At 40.3% G+C, this 16,145-nt stretch overlaps 1 protein-coding gene across 7 annotated transcripts in view; it reads right to left on the bottom strand.

Annotated features, from left to right (window-relative positions):
- The window catches only part of ndrg4 (NDRG family member 4), a 51,000-nt gene extending 48,646 nt beyond the window's left edge, over nucleotides 1–2,354 (bottom strand). For 3 of the 7 annotated variants that reach the window (XM_018704187.1, XM_018704189.1, XM_018704193.2), the window contains exons 1-2: nucleotides 2,208–2,354; nucleotides 304–409 (exon numbers count right to left, since the gene is read on the bottom strand). In XM_018704187.1, the coding sequence (XP_018559703.1) occupies nucleotides 304–309 (6 nt within the window). In that variant the 5' untranslated portion in view covers nucleotides 310–409; nucleotides 2,208–2,354. The remainder of the gene's footprint in view (nucleotides 1–303; nucleotides 410–2,207) is intronic. The other 4 variants (XM_018704188.1, XM_018704191.2, XM_018704190.1 and 1 more) reach the window with 4 other exon arrangements.
- Between the last annotated feature and the right edge of the window lie 13,791 nt (nucleotides 2,355–16,145).

Raw genomic sequence — 16,145 nt, 5'->3', positions numbered from 1 at the left:
AGTTACTGATATTCTAGTTATGTTGTTATATGTATGTATATATATCTTATAAAGATGAAAAAGTGAAGTATCTTATCCTTGCAGAACTTGCTGCATTAACTGATCTTCATCAGACCAGAAAGAAGAGTAGCAATACAGACTGTAATTTACACAAATAACTGTAGATTTGTTTCCCAGTAGACACTAGGAGGCTAACTAATTAGAGCAGCGATCCAACAGAAATGTCCAACAAAGAGAAAATATATCAGCATGCAAAACGTAAGAACAACACTGCTTTTCCAGTGTCTCAGTTGCAGTGCCAACCTTCATTGTTTAGCTGTTGAAAACGCCAAGGGGGTGAGAGGCTGGTGGAGGAATGGAGGTTGGGTGGAGAGTCCAAGGAGCAAAAAGTAATTCCAAGCAGAAAGAGCTGGTAACACAGAGCAAGTTTTGCAAGCCAGAAAGCTCAACATCTTCAAAATCAAAGAGACACCAGTATTGACCAATAATCGTCCAAATCATAAAAACATATATGGATAATTGTCTTCTAAAGGACAGTTGAAGCCTTTCTTATTGCCTCTACCCTAATAAAATTTGAAATATCTCCCTTAGTGTGAAGAAATGTAAGTTACAATCATACAATTGTGCATATTTATGATTATTTGACTTATCCTGAGAGATGGTATTGGTAGAGGGCACTGTTACTGACTGGAACATGTCATAACTATATCTTATGAAAAATTGAACTTTTCCATTCTTTTTAGCAAACTCACATAGTATTAGTACATAGCTGTCTGTTCCTTATCGACTTTCAACATTTACACAACTCAGATCACTCACTGCAACAGTTAGTCCTATATCCTCCGCATAGTACAAAAGTTGAAACAACCACCAAGGTCATACAATATATCTTTTTTTTTCTTATCCTCTCATACTTGTCATACTGGCTCCGTGTATCTCATGTAGAACCAAAAGCAAGAATGTATACTCTTTGTAAATCTATTTATAAACCCCGAGCTGAGAAACTGACCTGCTCCCAAAGGGAAGACAGGCTCAGCGTCAGCGGCTGTATCATGTGATGAAAGAGCATCAGTAGTGAAAAAAGCCAATAAGTTTTGCAGCTTTCAAACAAATGTGTGAAAAACACATCCAGCAAGGAAATGGTAAGAAGAGCAGAGTTCTGGATCCTACTGAGAAACTATGCATGAAGACCAAACACATGTAGGACATTGACAGTCATTCAACAAAAAAATCAATTGTGTCTAGTCATGGTTTGACCCAGCCAACCAAAAATACAGCTTTTGTGAATTGTATGAGGTTTATTATTGTTAATAAATAAATCTTACTACGATTAAAATTACAAAAAATTCCAACCAACAAATGTGACCATCCAGATAGAGTAAATGCACCACATTATTTTTTACTGTTATTCCCTAATGGATCATAACCTCAGTCTTTCAGGTGCTGTAGCAACAGCCAGACGCAGGCAGATTTGAGGCACCACTAACATAAGCCTGCACCAAATTCAATCAACTTTTATGACCTCCACCTACTGTACAGTCATCATTCACTCACCTCAGTCTGCTGCAAACCAAACATTATTTTCCTCAGGACACACTGCTCTCTCCTCTGCTGCAGTTATATGCCACTTTATAATCAGATCTGTGGTGTTATAATGTTTACCTTTTCATATAAGCAGCAATTTCAATGTATCAACCCAACTTTATTATTCCAATACAAATGTAATACAACATAAATCAATTGCCTTCAGGTGAAACACAGACTAATCTTTTTAGTTCTATTAATAGGCAATGATGTGGAATAAATGGCACATTTGTTTCCTAAGAGGTCAATAAATTCAACCTGTCGACACCCTGTTCACACAAATGCAGAGGCAATGATATGTGTGGTGGTGGTTCAAAGTCTAGTACAAAGCCTCAGCACCAGTATTCACAGACACCATGCCAAAAATCCTGTCCTCATTTTAACAGTCTCCTCTTTCTCCTGCAAACCTCTAACACAAAACAGCTACAGCGCGTTGGATTAAGCTCTCTTACTGTCACACAGATATAGGATAAAGTTAATAATAATATGCTCATGTCAGGTTTTTAAAGAGTTTTAGCCTTGATTTTGGTACAAAAACACTTCAAGAGGACTGTTTAATACACATTCTCGGACAGAGACAATTTAAAAATATCATGCTCCAGACAGATAAAGCTTCACTGTACCTGTGGAGTACTTCAGTGTTTCTCTGTCTTCCTGGTTGTGTTTTTGGTGTCTGTGTTCGTGTGTGCGTCCCTCAGGCTACTAAGCACTGGATGAGTGTACAAAGCTGAGTTTGTGTGCCTGTGGGTGCACCAGACAAAATGAGAGAGACAAAGCGAGAGGGAGAGAGAGAGAGAGAGAGAGAGAGAGAGAGAAAGAGAGGGCGAGGTAGAGACTTCATCTCTCTTTCTCTCTCGTCTCTCTCTCTCCCTCCCCTTCCTGACGATAAACAGAGGGCACGTGGCTTCACCAATGATGCAGCACACTCAAGATCACAGCACCACAAAGTGAGGGGAGAAAAGAAGTGACAAATGGAGGAGTAGGAGACAGAAAAGAATTGTAGGGCAAAGAGAGGAAAGAAGGAAATAAGGGTGAAGAAAGAAGAAAGCATTGGAGTTTGGTGGAGAGAGAGATATTATGTGTATGACTGTCCTGTGTGCATATGTGTTCATCTTGTTTTGAAAGCAGGACACTGCAGGTCTGAGTTGGTGCACTCAAGCTTTGAAATTGCTCACGCTTTTTAGAACACACTGGCAAAATGGGAACGAATTAATCAAAATCTGAAGGAAAATATTCTTTTCTGAGGAACCAATTCTGATACAAAATGACATCATACTGGCACACAGACATCCTTACACCCACACACACAGGCAGACCAACATGACAGACCACAGGCAACTAGAACATCTTGTATTTCTAATTTGTGATACCGTCAAAGGAACTGATTGGGTTTTGGGAAACTAAGGCATAAACTGATGGGACCACCAATTCCAAAATCATCCACGTGTCCCTGGTAGATCACCAACCTACAGCAATCCTTGTCAAACTTAAGCATTATACAGCATTTAGCATTATTTATAAGGACATATATTTTTGTTGCCTCTTAAACTCTGTATTTTGTGCAATGTCCCTTTTTATTTTCTCCAGAAGAACAAATATTGTTTTACAGATCAGTTCCCTGCTTCAGCAGATGTCTGGACAACAGTCTCTGGTTTACACCCTGATGTGCCATGTTCGTCAGATGATGCATGGCACCTAGCCGTTCATCCATTTTGCTTTTTGGAAACAGAGGAAACTCTGGGACTAGATCTCTGAATCACTGCATCTGAGCATCTCAATCCTACGTCTGGCTCTTCTCCAGTGAAAGGCAAGTTCCCTAGTTGGAGAAACAACCAAGCCAGTCAAAGCACCTGTGGGTGCAAGACTGAGCAGTAACACAAGAGAAGGAAGATGCAAAAAGTTGAAACTTTATAAGGAGGAAGATGCTCTCAGCACATCTTCTTAAGATATGAAGCTGAATCAGGTGCCTCTCAGAACAGTGAAAATAAAAGACTTCCCTATAGTTGATTTTTTCCAGGTCTCCTGTCTTACCTGGGGGGGAACTGTTGGTATATTAAAGACTTTCAAAGATTTTAAGTGTGAAAATATGATATCCTAGTGACTTTGGATGTGTAGGGTTTTTACACCTGCATACCTCATGTAATTGGTCTTGATGCTGTATGTTATTACTGTCCCAAACATCACAATGGAATCTTGCCCCCAGATCAGTACAAAAATTGTCAGAAATGATTCTTACCATAAACTTTTCAAGTGTTTAGATAGTTAGATAGTACACAGTATTTTGTGGCACCACTGTGGGGAATGCCTTAACCCCATCTTATTTTTCTGACAATGGGAAGTGAAATTAATTCTCTACCCACTTCACAACACATTTTGTGCTGCCTGTATGACCTGTATCTGCATGATTTTATGTACTGCACTACTGAACTGTAGCCTTTCTGTCACTTTGAACTAGTCTGGCCATTTTACCCTGACCTTCCTCAAAAACAAGGTGATTTTGCCTGCAGAACGGCCATGCAGTGGAATTACTATTTTTTACTGTTTTTTGTATTTTTTGCACCATTCTGAGTATACTTTAGATACTGTTGTGTGTGAAAATCCCAGGAGATTAGCAGTTTCAGAAATATGCAAACCAGGCTGTCTGGCACCAACAATCGCATCATGGTCAAAGTCACTGAGATCATATTTTTTCCCATTCTGATGTTTGATGTGAACGTTAACATTAACTTTGTCCTCCTATCTTTAGAGTGCTCACTAATTTCCATAATTTGTTTTATTTTTCCTCTCTGTTGGTGTGTGAGCCTTCTTTCTTGGATTACTTCATGTCTTGTTTTGTTTGTATTTCTCCCAAGAGTCATGAGGTTCAGCCAATTAAGTAGTGAACCAGCTGGCTTATGATGTAGGCTACTAAGTAACAATTTCCTCCCCCCTTAGCTAAGCAATGGAGTGACATTGCATTTACTTGTGACTTCATATTAAAGCAATCATGATGTTGACTGTTAAGTCTATGTTTGCCATTGTAGCAAATGATCAAGAGGATCATTCAGAATTTCAAAAGGAACCATCCATCTGTCTGTTTATTCATCCAACCACCCCAGCATCCTTTCCTTCCTTTTCCCTGCTTTTCTTTTTTCTCACGGACAGTATGACCTACTTAACACACCACAGTCTCCTTGGCAAGACAGCGGCTTCAAACTAATGGAGAGCTTGCCGAAACACTCTGCTATCTGACTTTTCTTGAACAAACAACATTTAACAATCACACAACAGTCTAATTTACTTTAAACTTATTTTATTTCTATGGATGTATCCCTGAAGCATTCACCCAATAATAATAGGCAGTACCATGTTATGGAACACTCAATATGATTAAGAAGTTATTTAAGGCATATCTGTGTCACACTATACACCCACCAAACACTGTATCTAGAACACCTGCAAACCTGCTTATTCATGACATTATCCAAAGAACCAGCCATGTGGCAGCAGCACAGTGAATAAGGCCATCCAGGCACAGGTCAGGAACTTCAGTTAATATTCACATCAAACATCATAATGGGGAGTGACTTTGACTGTGACATGATTGTTGGTGCTGAACAGGCTGGTTTGAATATTTCTGAAGTGCTGATCTCCTTCATGCAAAACAGTGTCCATATAGTTTACTCACAATGGTGTGAAAAACAGAAGCATCCAGTGGGTGGTAGAAACACTTCGTTGATGAGAGAGGTCAAACTAGTCTACATTTTGAGTCTTTTGACAAAAATGCATATTAGTTTTAGTCGAATTTTAGTCATTAGATTTTTGTTAATTTTAGTCCAGTTTTCATCTCTGAGATGTTTGTCTCATTTGCATCATACACTTCCATTTTGTATGTCCTCTAAACATTTTGGCTACAGCTATCACCATCTTTTTCATAGTTACCATGGTTACAGGTCTCTATTGCAAGGTGTCCATGTCACTGTGCTCTGCAGTAATACACACATTGACTAACCTCAGAAAATACACTTCATAGCATTTTCCTGTACGTTTTGAACAGAGCCATTCTCTTTAATCTAATCTAGCACTACCACTACCTGTGTTGTTCATGACTGAAAAACTGTTCATGGCCTGGGTTTGGTTTGAGATGAGTAACACTGATTTTTGTTTAGTGAACATCTGGAGGGAGATTTAGATGGTTACTGCTGGCATTAATCTCAGAATTTAACAATTTTGATAGCAACAGGAAGTATAGTTGACTTAAAGTAATGTGGTTACATCCACATCCATAGCACTTGATAGCTACATTAGCTTACCTCCTCATTGTCATGTCTGGCTCTGCCCACAAAGGTCATGTCTCTTCTTTTTTTGTTTTCATGTTGCATTTTGGTCACTTACCTTCTCCTCATTTCGGCATCTACTTCCTGCCCTCATGTGTTCCCGCGTCTGTGACTATCGACCCCACCCTGATGTGTTGCACCCGTGTCTCTTTGTCTTAAGGTAAGATAGACTTTATGTATCCCACTTGTGGGAAATTCACATGTTACAGCACCAAGAAGCAAGGGTGACCAAAATAGAAAAATAAAAACAAAAAATATAAGAAAGGCACAGAAGTAACAAAGTTAAGGTGCAGCAATCAGCATTTAAAAAAAGTCTCTGTAATAAATAGAAAATGTGCAGTTGTGAAATGTGCAGTCGTTATATAGGGGAAATGGTGATAATCATTGAGGTAGATTAAATTTGTGCAAAATATAGTGACCAGAAAAGTGGAGTCCAAAGTTTCAGGTTTATTGTTGGGTCAGTCTGGTGTTGTACAGCCTAATGGCTGTTGGAATAAATGACCTGTGGTAGCCCTCTTCCTTGCACCGCAGCAGTCTGTTGCTGAAGGAGCTGCTCAGGTCTCCCAAAGTCTCATGCAGGGGGTGGGAGGGCTTGTCCATGATAGATGTCAGCTTGACCAACATCCTCCTCTCACCCACCTCCTCAATGGAGTCCAGAGAGCAGTCCAGGACAGAGCCAGCACGTCTGACCAGCCTATTCAGTCTCTTCCTGTCTCTCTCTTAGGATCCACAGCTCTAGCAGACCACTGCATAAAAGATGGCAGAGGCCACCACAGAGTCATAAAAGGTCCTTAACAGTGACCTGCACACTCTGAAGGACCTCAGTCTTCTCAGCAGGTGGAGACTGGACCTTCTTGTACAGGGCGTTGGTGTTGTGAGACCAGTCCAGTTTATTGTTGAGGTAAACACCCAGGTATTTGTACTCCTCCATGATCTCAATGTCCAAACCCTGGTTACAGGTTACAGTCCACTCCGGCTCCTTCCAGCTTCCCCCTGAGCAGAAATGGTTGGATGGTGTTGAATGCACTGGAGAAGTCGAAGAAGGTGACCCTCACAGTGCTCCCAGTGTTCTCCAGGTGTGAAAGCCATTTGTGCAGCAGGTAGATGACAGCGTCTTCCACACCAATGCCAGGTCTGTAGGCAAACTGCAGGGGATCCATCACATCACTCACTAGGTGCCGGAGGAGGCTCAGGACGATCCTCTCCATTGTCTTCATCAGGTGAGAGGTTAGGACTACTGGCCTGAAGTGTTTCGGCTCACTGGGATGCACAGTCTTAGGAAATGGGATCACACAGGATGTTTTCCACAGGAGCGGAACTCTCTCCAGATGGAGGCTCAAGTTGCAAATGTGCAGAAAAACCCCACAGAGCTGATCTGAACAGTCCTTGAGCAGTCTGGCACTGATACCATATCAGGGCCCGTAGCCTTCCTCGCCTTGATCATCCTCAACTCCCTCCTCACCTGGTCAGATGTGATGGAGAGGCAGGAAGGGAGGAAGGGGGAGTGACCCCTGCTGTGAGTGGCGTGAGGATCACCCTGGTGGAGTGTGTAGGGCGGGTGGAGTGGGGTGTTGAAGGTGACAAAGGAGAGGGGATATGAATTTGAGGTGCCATTGTGTGGGTGAGGGAGGGGACAGTGACAGGGACATAGTCGAATCTGTTGAAAAACAGGTTCAGTTCGCTTGCCCATTCTCTGTTGCCAGATTCTGGGCCTTGTCCACTGTCCTTGCTATGTCCAGAGATGGTTTTTAGGCCTCTCCAGACCTCTCTGGTGTTGTTCCCCTGAAGGCGCTCCTCCAGCTTCCTCCTGTAGCTGTCCTTGCCCCTTCTTATCTCCCACCTCAGCTCCTTCTGCATCCTCTTCATCTCCTCCTTATTCCCAGTTTTAAAAATCCGCTTCTTCTTGTTCAACAGGGTTTTTAAGTCTGGGGTCACTCAGGGTTGGTTATTGGAGAAACACTGCACCTTCTTTGTAGGCACAGTGTTCTCCACACAGACGTTTATATAGTCCGTGATGCAGGTTGTCAAGCTGTCAATGTCCTCAGCACCTCCCAATCTGTGGTGTCAAAGCAGTCCCTCAGAGCCATATAGGCCTCTTCAGTCCATCTCCTTACATACCTTTTGATAGGTGGTTGGTTATTTACCAAGGGTATGTAGGCAGGGACCAGATGCACCAGGTTGTGGTCAGATCGGCCCAGTGGGGGGAGGGGTGAAGAGCTGTATGCATCCTTGATGTTTGCATACAGCAAGTCCAATGTCCTGTTGTCCCTGGTGTTGCATTTCACATACTGAGTGAAAGTAGGGAGAGTGGAGGACAGGGAAGCATGGTTGAAGTCACCAGAGATCAGTAGCAGGGCCTGGGGGTATGATGTCTGGAGTTGTGATACAACACTGTGCAAGAGCTCGCAGGCCACAGTGGGATCGGCTGAGGGGGGGAGGTACGCAGTTATAGCTATAACATGCGAAAACTCCCTCGGGATGTAGTATGGCCGCATGCTAACTGCTAGGAGCTCAATGTCCCTGTTGCAGAACTGCTTTACCCTGATGCAACCTGGGTTGCACCATCTGTCGTTCACAAACATCACAATGCCTCCTCCTCTCTTCTTACCACTCTCCTTGGCTTTCCTGTCCACTCTCACAAGCTAAAACCCGTCCAGTGAAACGTGCGAGTCCAGAGCGAGTTCATTCAGCCACGATTCAGTGAAGCCTCTGCCTGTTTTTTTGTCTGCCTGTAGTGACTGCCTACCCATGTATCAGAGTTCATCACAAGGGGTTGCAATCCTCCATCAGCAGTCAAGTGTGTTGCTGTGCGTCGTAGATGAATTTAGTCCATAAATCTGTTTCTTCCAAGGAGGTGGAAGGTGTTTCTTACTGATGACAGTGGCACAGGTTAAGTGGCTAAATTATCTGCTGAACAAGAGATATTTTGGGTAGCAGGGAAAATGGTTTTGCTGATCAGGAGCTAGGGCGGCACGGTGATGCTGAGAGTGTGAATGGTCGTTTGTCTCTATTTGTCAGCCATGCAATAGACTGGTGATCTGTACAGACTGTACCCCGCCTCTTACCCAGTGTCAGCCTTTAAGGGTTATAGTTTCACTTTCATTAGGAAAAATAGGGTGTCAACAAATAGTTTTTCTTCATAATGTTCCTTAATGAATGGAGAATGGCCAGCCTGGTTGGAGCTGACAGAAAGGTTATGGTAACTCAGATAACCACCGTGTGGTGAGCAGAAAAACATCTCAGAATGCACAACACATCAAACCTTGTGGTGGATGGGATACAACAGCAGAAGACCATGTTAGGTTCCACTGCTGTCAGCCAAGAGTACAAATCTGAGGTTGCAACAGACACACTTGACCACTCAGTGTTCTGTGAAAATTTTAAATATAGTTGAAATAGGCTAAAAAAAAAAAAAAAAAAACATTTGGTAAATTCACGAATGATTATCTGTGATTTCCATACTATACTATGAGCAGGCTCTTATATTCAATATTCTTACATTTATCATGCATGATAATTCAGTCATTTTAACTGAATGTTAATATCAAAAATACAGATTCAGGTTTACACACAAACACTCCAGAGTTTCATTTATATAATCATAATAATGAAATATTTTGGGGGCACTCTCTTTACTGTTTTGGACTATGCTATCTGTAGCTGCTGTGAGTGTATAAAATCACTGTTTTAGTGTACTTTACCAAGAAATTGTTAAAATGGAATAATTATTTGAACCTCATCAGACATAGTTTAATAAGTGATTAGCACCACCCAAGATGTAAAGTCAGTACAATGATTCTTGTATCCTGTATGTAGAACAAACAAGTATAAATCCCGTCAAGAAGGACAGTGTCTATAACCTCTAGCCCTCTGTTTTGTTCTGTTTGTGTGTGTGTATTTGTACCGTCTGTATTTAATCCTATTAATCATTTTTAATTTGTATTTTTACATAAAGGTTAATTACTTGCTCATTGTGGTACATGCTAACAGGCTAATCTCAGTAAGACTGTAGCAACCGCTAAACCAGTAGGCCACCCTTCAATTAGGCTGGAGAGTGATACTGTTCTGTACCTAGAGAACCACAAGCTCAATCTCTGCAATTTCCCAATGTGTCCATCAACAGTCATGTATCCTAAAAATGGCCTGGAGGAAAGAACTGATCCAACCAGTGAACTGCTCTCAACTAAAATGTTAACTGAATGCATCGAATTATAAAATAAAATGTAAAGTGTTTTCAGAGAAGGGGACTACCCACAAACGACACGTGATGTTACATCACAAGTCTGAAGGATGAGAAATTAGATACCTTCATAAAACTTCTTACAGCCAGCAGCAGCTTTTTCTAATGTTTTTGTGCTGTGTGGAATCATTTGATATCTGATGACATGTCACAAGCTTTTAGTCTTAAAATTGTCTTGTTTGCTGCCTGGCCAATTATATTATTGTGTGTCATAGGCTCTCTGAACCACCCATCTGGGACCAGGTTTCTACTGCAGTCATCCACCGTTCCTACCAAATATACACTAACAGTCCAATCTACTTAAAGCAATATGAGTCCAACTGTGATTATTTCCAAGGTAAGTTAAACTTTTGTAATCAGAAATCTACACTACTTGTCACTCTTTGAGAGAGCTCTCAACTTTTCACAGCAACAAAGATTCTGCTGGGAGAACCAATCCTTCCTTAATGCACTCATACATGAACATTAAGAAATAGTAAAATCAACAAGACCATAAGCATGGCACACAAAGAGGGGGTTGGGTTGGAGGGAACTGCAACAATGACCAGCATGGATGTAGCTGCATTAGCACAGGAGTAACAAGAAGTGTCAAGTTATAATGGCTTTGCTTTACACTTGAATTCGACATCACTTGTCAGCTGGTAGACTGATGAATGAGCCAGTGATATGAAGCATGAAAGAATCTGCTGATGCAAGTCAAATAATGTTAAGCTCCTTGTATCAGGACACTTCTCTACAGAGTATTATCACATCTATATCATGGTCACTTACTAAATGTCAGAGTCAGACAGACAAAACTGGACCCACAGAGCAGACCAGAGACAGTAGGATGAGGTGAGGCAGTTTATTCACAAGAATAAGTAAAGGCAGGCAGAAGTACAAAATCACAAGGCAAAAACTGGGTCTCAAGAAACAAACTAGGTCAAAATCACGAAGAACTAATCACAGGGAAAATGCCAGAAAGCTACACACTAGGATGCAGACAATCTGACAAAGACACACTGGGGAAACTGGCTTATATACACAGGAGGGGAGGAGATAATGAGACACAGGTGAAATCAATGGGGCAGTCACACATAGGGGAAGACAAGACACCTAAAATGAACACACACAGGAAGTAAGGAAAACCAAAAGAATAAAACAGGAAATCAAAACAAACTACACAGTAAAGGGACTGACACTAAAGATAAAAAATGGAAGCTGTGTTCAAATCATCATCTTTTTTTTTTTTTTTAATCTAGCAAGTTAGTGTGAAAGTTCTATGCACCTGCTGGTCCCTAAGTCTATTTTGGGCATTGACTCTAAACAGTCATTGAAAATATTTGACATGAACTTTGTAAGAGTTGTCCTGATGCAATTTTTAACTTGCAATCCATCAGAAACAAGATATTCCATGCACAAAATAACAGCAGCAGCTTGTAGCATATTCTCACACTGAGAGTACTTAGAAGACTACAACTGACAGTTCTGTGTAAAGTAATAGTGACATACACATAAAATATATTTACTTTTTTTTTTTTAAACTCATGGGGGATTACTTTCCTTGTTCCAAAAAAAAGTGAGTTGATCTCATTTTACACCCGTTTTAATTTGTGCAGGAGAATTTTAAGTGGAAACTGCAGTGTTGAATTTATCCACAACTCTGCATCACAGCATATTTTTTAAAATGCAGTAGAGAGCAAAAACTGTAGGGGGCATGTCTTTGTGGCTGTGCAGTATGTGACAGAGAGAGAGAGCACAAACTACAAAGTACAGGAGAGGGAAGATGTTTACTTAGTAACCCATCCCATTTATGGGATATGAATGTGTACAGACCTTCAGTCAAGCCTGAGCCACAACTAACTATAACCTTTATTAAAGGGGAAAGTTTTAAGCTAACACTTAAAAGTGCAGAGGTTGTCTGCCTTCCAGACCCAAACTGGAAGAAGGCTCAACAGCTGAGGAGCCTGATAGCTGAATGCTCTACCTCCCATTCAACACTTGAAAACTCTAGGAAGCCTAGCCTAACCTGCATTTTAGGAGCAGTGTTCCAGTGGGATTATAGGGTACTATGAGCTCTTTAGGATATGATAGGGCCTGACTATTAAGGGATTTGTAGGTGACAAGTAGGATTTTAAATTCTATTCTGGATTTTACAGGGAGCCTATGTAGAGAAGCTAACACAGAAGAAATATGATCTCTCTTCCTAGCTCCTGTCAAAAAAAACTGCAGTGTTTTGGATCAGTTGGAGTCTTTAGAGACTTTTTGGGGCAGTCAAACAATAATGAATTGCAATAGTTTCATCAGCCTTCATTGACATTTATAGTTGAGTATCATCTGCACAGTAGGTAATTTATGGAGTGTTTCCTGATAACACTGCCCAAAGGAAGCATATACAGTATAAGGTGAATAGAACTGCTCCTAGCCCAGAACCTTACAGAACTCCATGTCTTTGATCCCTGGTGTACTTATAAAGCATGTGGAAAGGGCAAAATGGGAAAACATTAGCTTTAACGCCATGTCAGTGCAGTTGCAAGTAGCATAAATTATCTGTCAATTAGCCTCTCTGTCTTTTCTCTTTGTCTCCGGGCATCTCTCTCTCAACTTCTTCTCTGTGTCCCTCTACTCACCTCCCTACCCTCTCATCTTCTTTTGTCCTCTTGTCTCTCTGTCTTCAACACCATTCTTTCATTTCTCTCTCACACTTGTCTCTGCTGTCAAAGTGTATTAAAAGTAATTTAGCAAACTTGTTACATCTTCTTTATTTCATCTTTCATTTTGGATTTTAACTATGGAAATGTGTCTCAAACAGTACATGAGCATGAGTGTTTTTTATTCAATAATGTATTTATGCAATAATATACTATGACGCTAATTATCCCTGGTTTGTGTTGACATCATCCTAATCCTATCCTATCTGGTCTTCCTCTCTTATCTTCATCACCTTCTCTCTCTACCTCCTTGTCTTGTGTATATCTCTTCCCTTCCCTCCCCTTCTTTTCATTTTCATTTGTGTCAGTGTAGAACGTAAACCTTTACACAAACTGAATTGAATGAAAAGCATTTCAACTTTTGTTTAAAGCTTATCAGTTTGTTATTGGGTGGACAAAACTGATGTTAGCCAACTGGTTAATTATTTCACTGAAGTGAAATTAACTAGCCAGCATCATTATGGATGGCAGCTGTTTAACATAGTGCGACTGTAGCTCTTGGTGAAATGTCTGTTCACAGTTTGTTGACATAATCAAAAAACCATTGTGTTGAATAAAGATTTTGTGAGACAGATAGTTCACACACACAAATAATGACGCAAGTAAACTGATGAGAAAGTCTTGACATTATACAATATCTTTGCAGCACCAAAGCAGAGTCATTTTAGATTAGTTAATTCATGTTTATATAGACCTCAGAAGAAGCAACAAGGTCCAGCCCTAAGTGACACGAGGAATGCAGTTTAACAAAGGACATGCATTTTGGTCATTTTGTTAACAAGTGTTACTGTTAATAATTAAAAACAAAATGAATAAAAAATCAAACATACCATGACATGAATAAAAAGTAGGGTGTTGTTCTTGCAACTGCATTCATAGCCTTTTTTTCCCTTTTAAAATAAACTTAGTATAATGTAAACATAACAGTATTGTTAATATTAAATAATAACTTTAAGTGAGTTCAAAGCTCCTTGGGGCACCATCCTAAAAAGGGAAGGGGAGAGCCAATTCACTGTCAATATACAAACCATCAATTTGGATTCTGACATATAATAAACTTGTTATCTATAACTTCTGCAGAGTAGAGGTTGGCAACATTCGATTTTGTGCAACAATAAACAGACCAGCAAAATATTTAATATTCAAAAGCATTTATTTAACAAATACCAAAAATGAAAACACACAATTCCATGTCCATGGAGGGACAAGTCTGTGTGGCTGAGGAGATCATTGGTTCTTGCTCTACTTACAGAGTTACTCAATTGATGCTAACTTTGCTTTGTAGCTCTCACTGTTTCCCACTGAAATCAGTGGGCAGACTTTGTGTCAGTCCAGCCCGGTTGGTCAGACTGTTCTGTACCTGCTGGTGCTGAGTTAAACTTCACTGTTTTAAACCTAGAGCAGGCTCTTGCATCTCTGCCAAGGTTCATACAGCAGTCTGTTCCAAGAAGGCCTTATGTTGCAGAATAAAGAGCAGTTGATAAGATTTCTTCCTACCCTTGTTTTAGGGTGGTGAGAAAGGAGTGCTTAGCAACCATTGGATAGACTGCTATGAAATTTGGTACAGATATTGATTTAGCCCAGAGGATGTGTCCTATTGCCTTTGGGGTCCCCTGACATTTCCTCTAATGCTATCATCAAGTCACATTCACCAATACTTATGTTTATGACTAATACCTGCAAAACAGTCATCATTCTGTACTTTGTGTTTAGTGCTAATTAGCTAATTAACATGTTACCATGATTGTTAATGTGGTACACATTAACTTGTTATATCTGCTGATGTTAACATTTAACTCAAAGCACCACTGTGCCTAATTACAACCCCACAGAGCTGCCAGCATGGGTGTAGACTGCTACTACTGTTGACATCATCTGTTGACCTGTGTGTAATAGTGTATCTTGTTCTCTTTTATACTATCCAAAGGTCCACCACATGGCTCAGCTAGCCCTCCCTAGTCTCACACCCTCACACCACCAACAAAATCACTGAAATTCCTCCCACTGAAACTGACTATAAATCTATCTATATGTGCGCTTTAAAGAAGTAAACACATACAGTTGGGGACTGAAAACTGCGTGGCCCAGTTATGAAAGCATTCCCTTAGCATGTCAGTTCCACACATCCATGCCCATCAATCCCACCAGTAATGCCATTGGAGGTGCAAAGCATATCTACTGCCAACATACCAGGGCCGTCTCTGGACATTTTGGTGCCCTAGGCACAAAAATAATTAAATAATACTTAATGCTAAATGTTAGCTATCAAAAACTACAGCTTCATCTGTAGGATAATTGTAGGATAATGTGCTATTACAGGTATTCACACATACAGATGCAAAGAGGCAGGCAGTGTCTTGGTTCTAATCAGTCTGTGGCTTTTGGATGTGTTGAGTGTCGACTTCATAATTTTACAGCTCCAATTAGGCATTTGTTATGGTTTTGCCACTGGTGCATAACAGTATATGAAGCTCAGTTACTGAGTGATCTGTTTTGATAAATTTTTCTTATTTATGTTTTAGTTGCTCATGAAAGTTATATCATAAATAACTGGGAAGCTTTTGACTAATGCGATCAGGTTTTCCTCCATTTTGTTTAAAGTTCCTTTATGTAGTGGAGTGGGAGCGTCTTGTTTCCTTACTCGTCAGGTGACCCAGAAACATTTCAGTCCTAAAAATACACTTTGTGTCACATTTACAAAAGCTGTTACGTTGCCTGTGTAGACAGCTGTATTAATTAAAATAGGAGCATATCTGTCAGATGCACATGAGGCACAACTGAAATGCAGCACATAAGGGAAACACGAAGATATTTAAAACAAACAAGACACCCAGTGAAAACTACTTTTACAGTTTATTTGAGGTTCAGTATCTTGCCCAATGATATGTTGTAATAACTTTAAGCATTAAGAATAATAACTTTGACTAATGTCAACATAAGTTAATAATGAAGAATAATTAAGATCTTTATGCATTTTATATAATCTGCATAATTATGTGATTGAAAAAACCACAGCATGTTAAATCATGTCGAATTAGATTGTGTTGATTAATGTTTTTATAAAACACTGTGGGGAAAGAATCAGAAATAATGGTGACAGAAGTTGGGAAACTACAGCTGACAAGTCCTAGAAAATTCCCCCTCTGAAATAACATATGTCTTTACATTATAATCACCCTTCAAGCAAGAAACCACCTGATAGACACCAGTCAACTGTGTAACACAGCAACTGCTGATGTCACTGGGTCCTTAGACATGCTGCTTTGATTTGGAATAAGATAAGATGAGGATTTAAGAATTTTAAAGATCACATAT

Source organism: Lates calcarifer, linkage group LG10 (genome assembly GCF_001640805.2).
Source record: "Lates calcarifer isolate ASB-BC8 linkage group LG10, TLL_Latcal_v3, whole genome shotgun sequence".
NCBI classification, from domain to species: Eukaryota; Metazoa; Chordata; class Actinopteri; family Centropomidae; genus Lates; species Lates calcarifer.
Note: the sequence above shows the minus strand (reverse complement) of the source record. Positions and strands in the feature narration are given on the sequence as shown.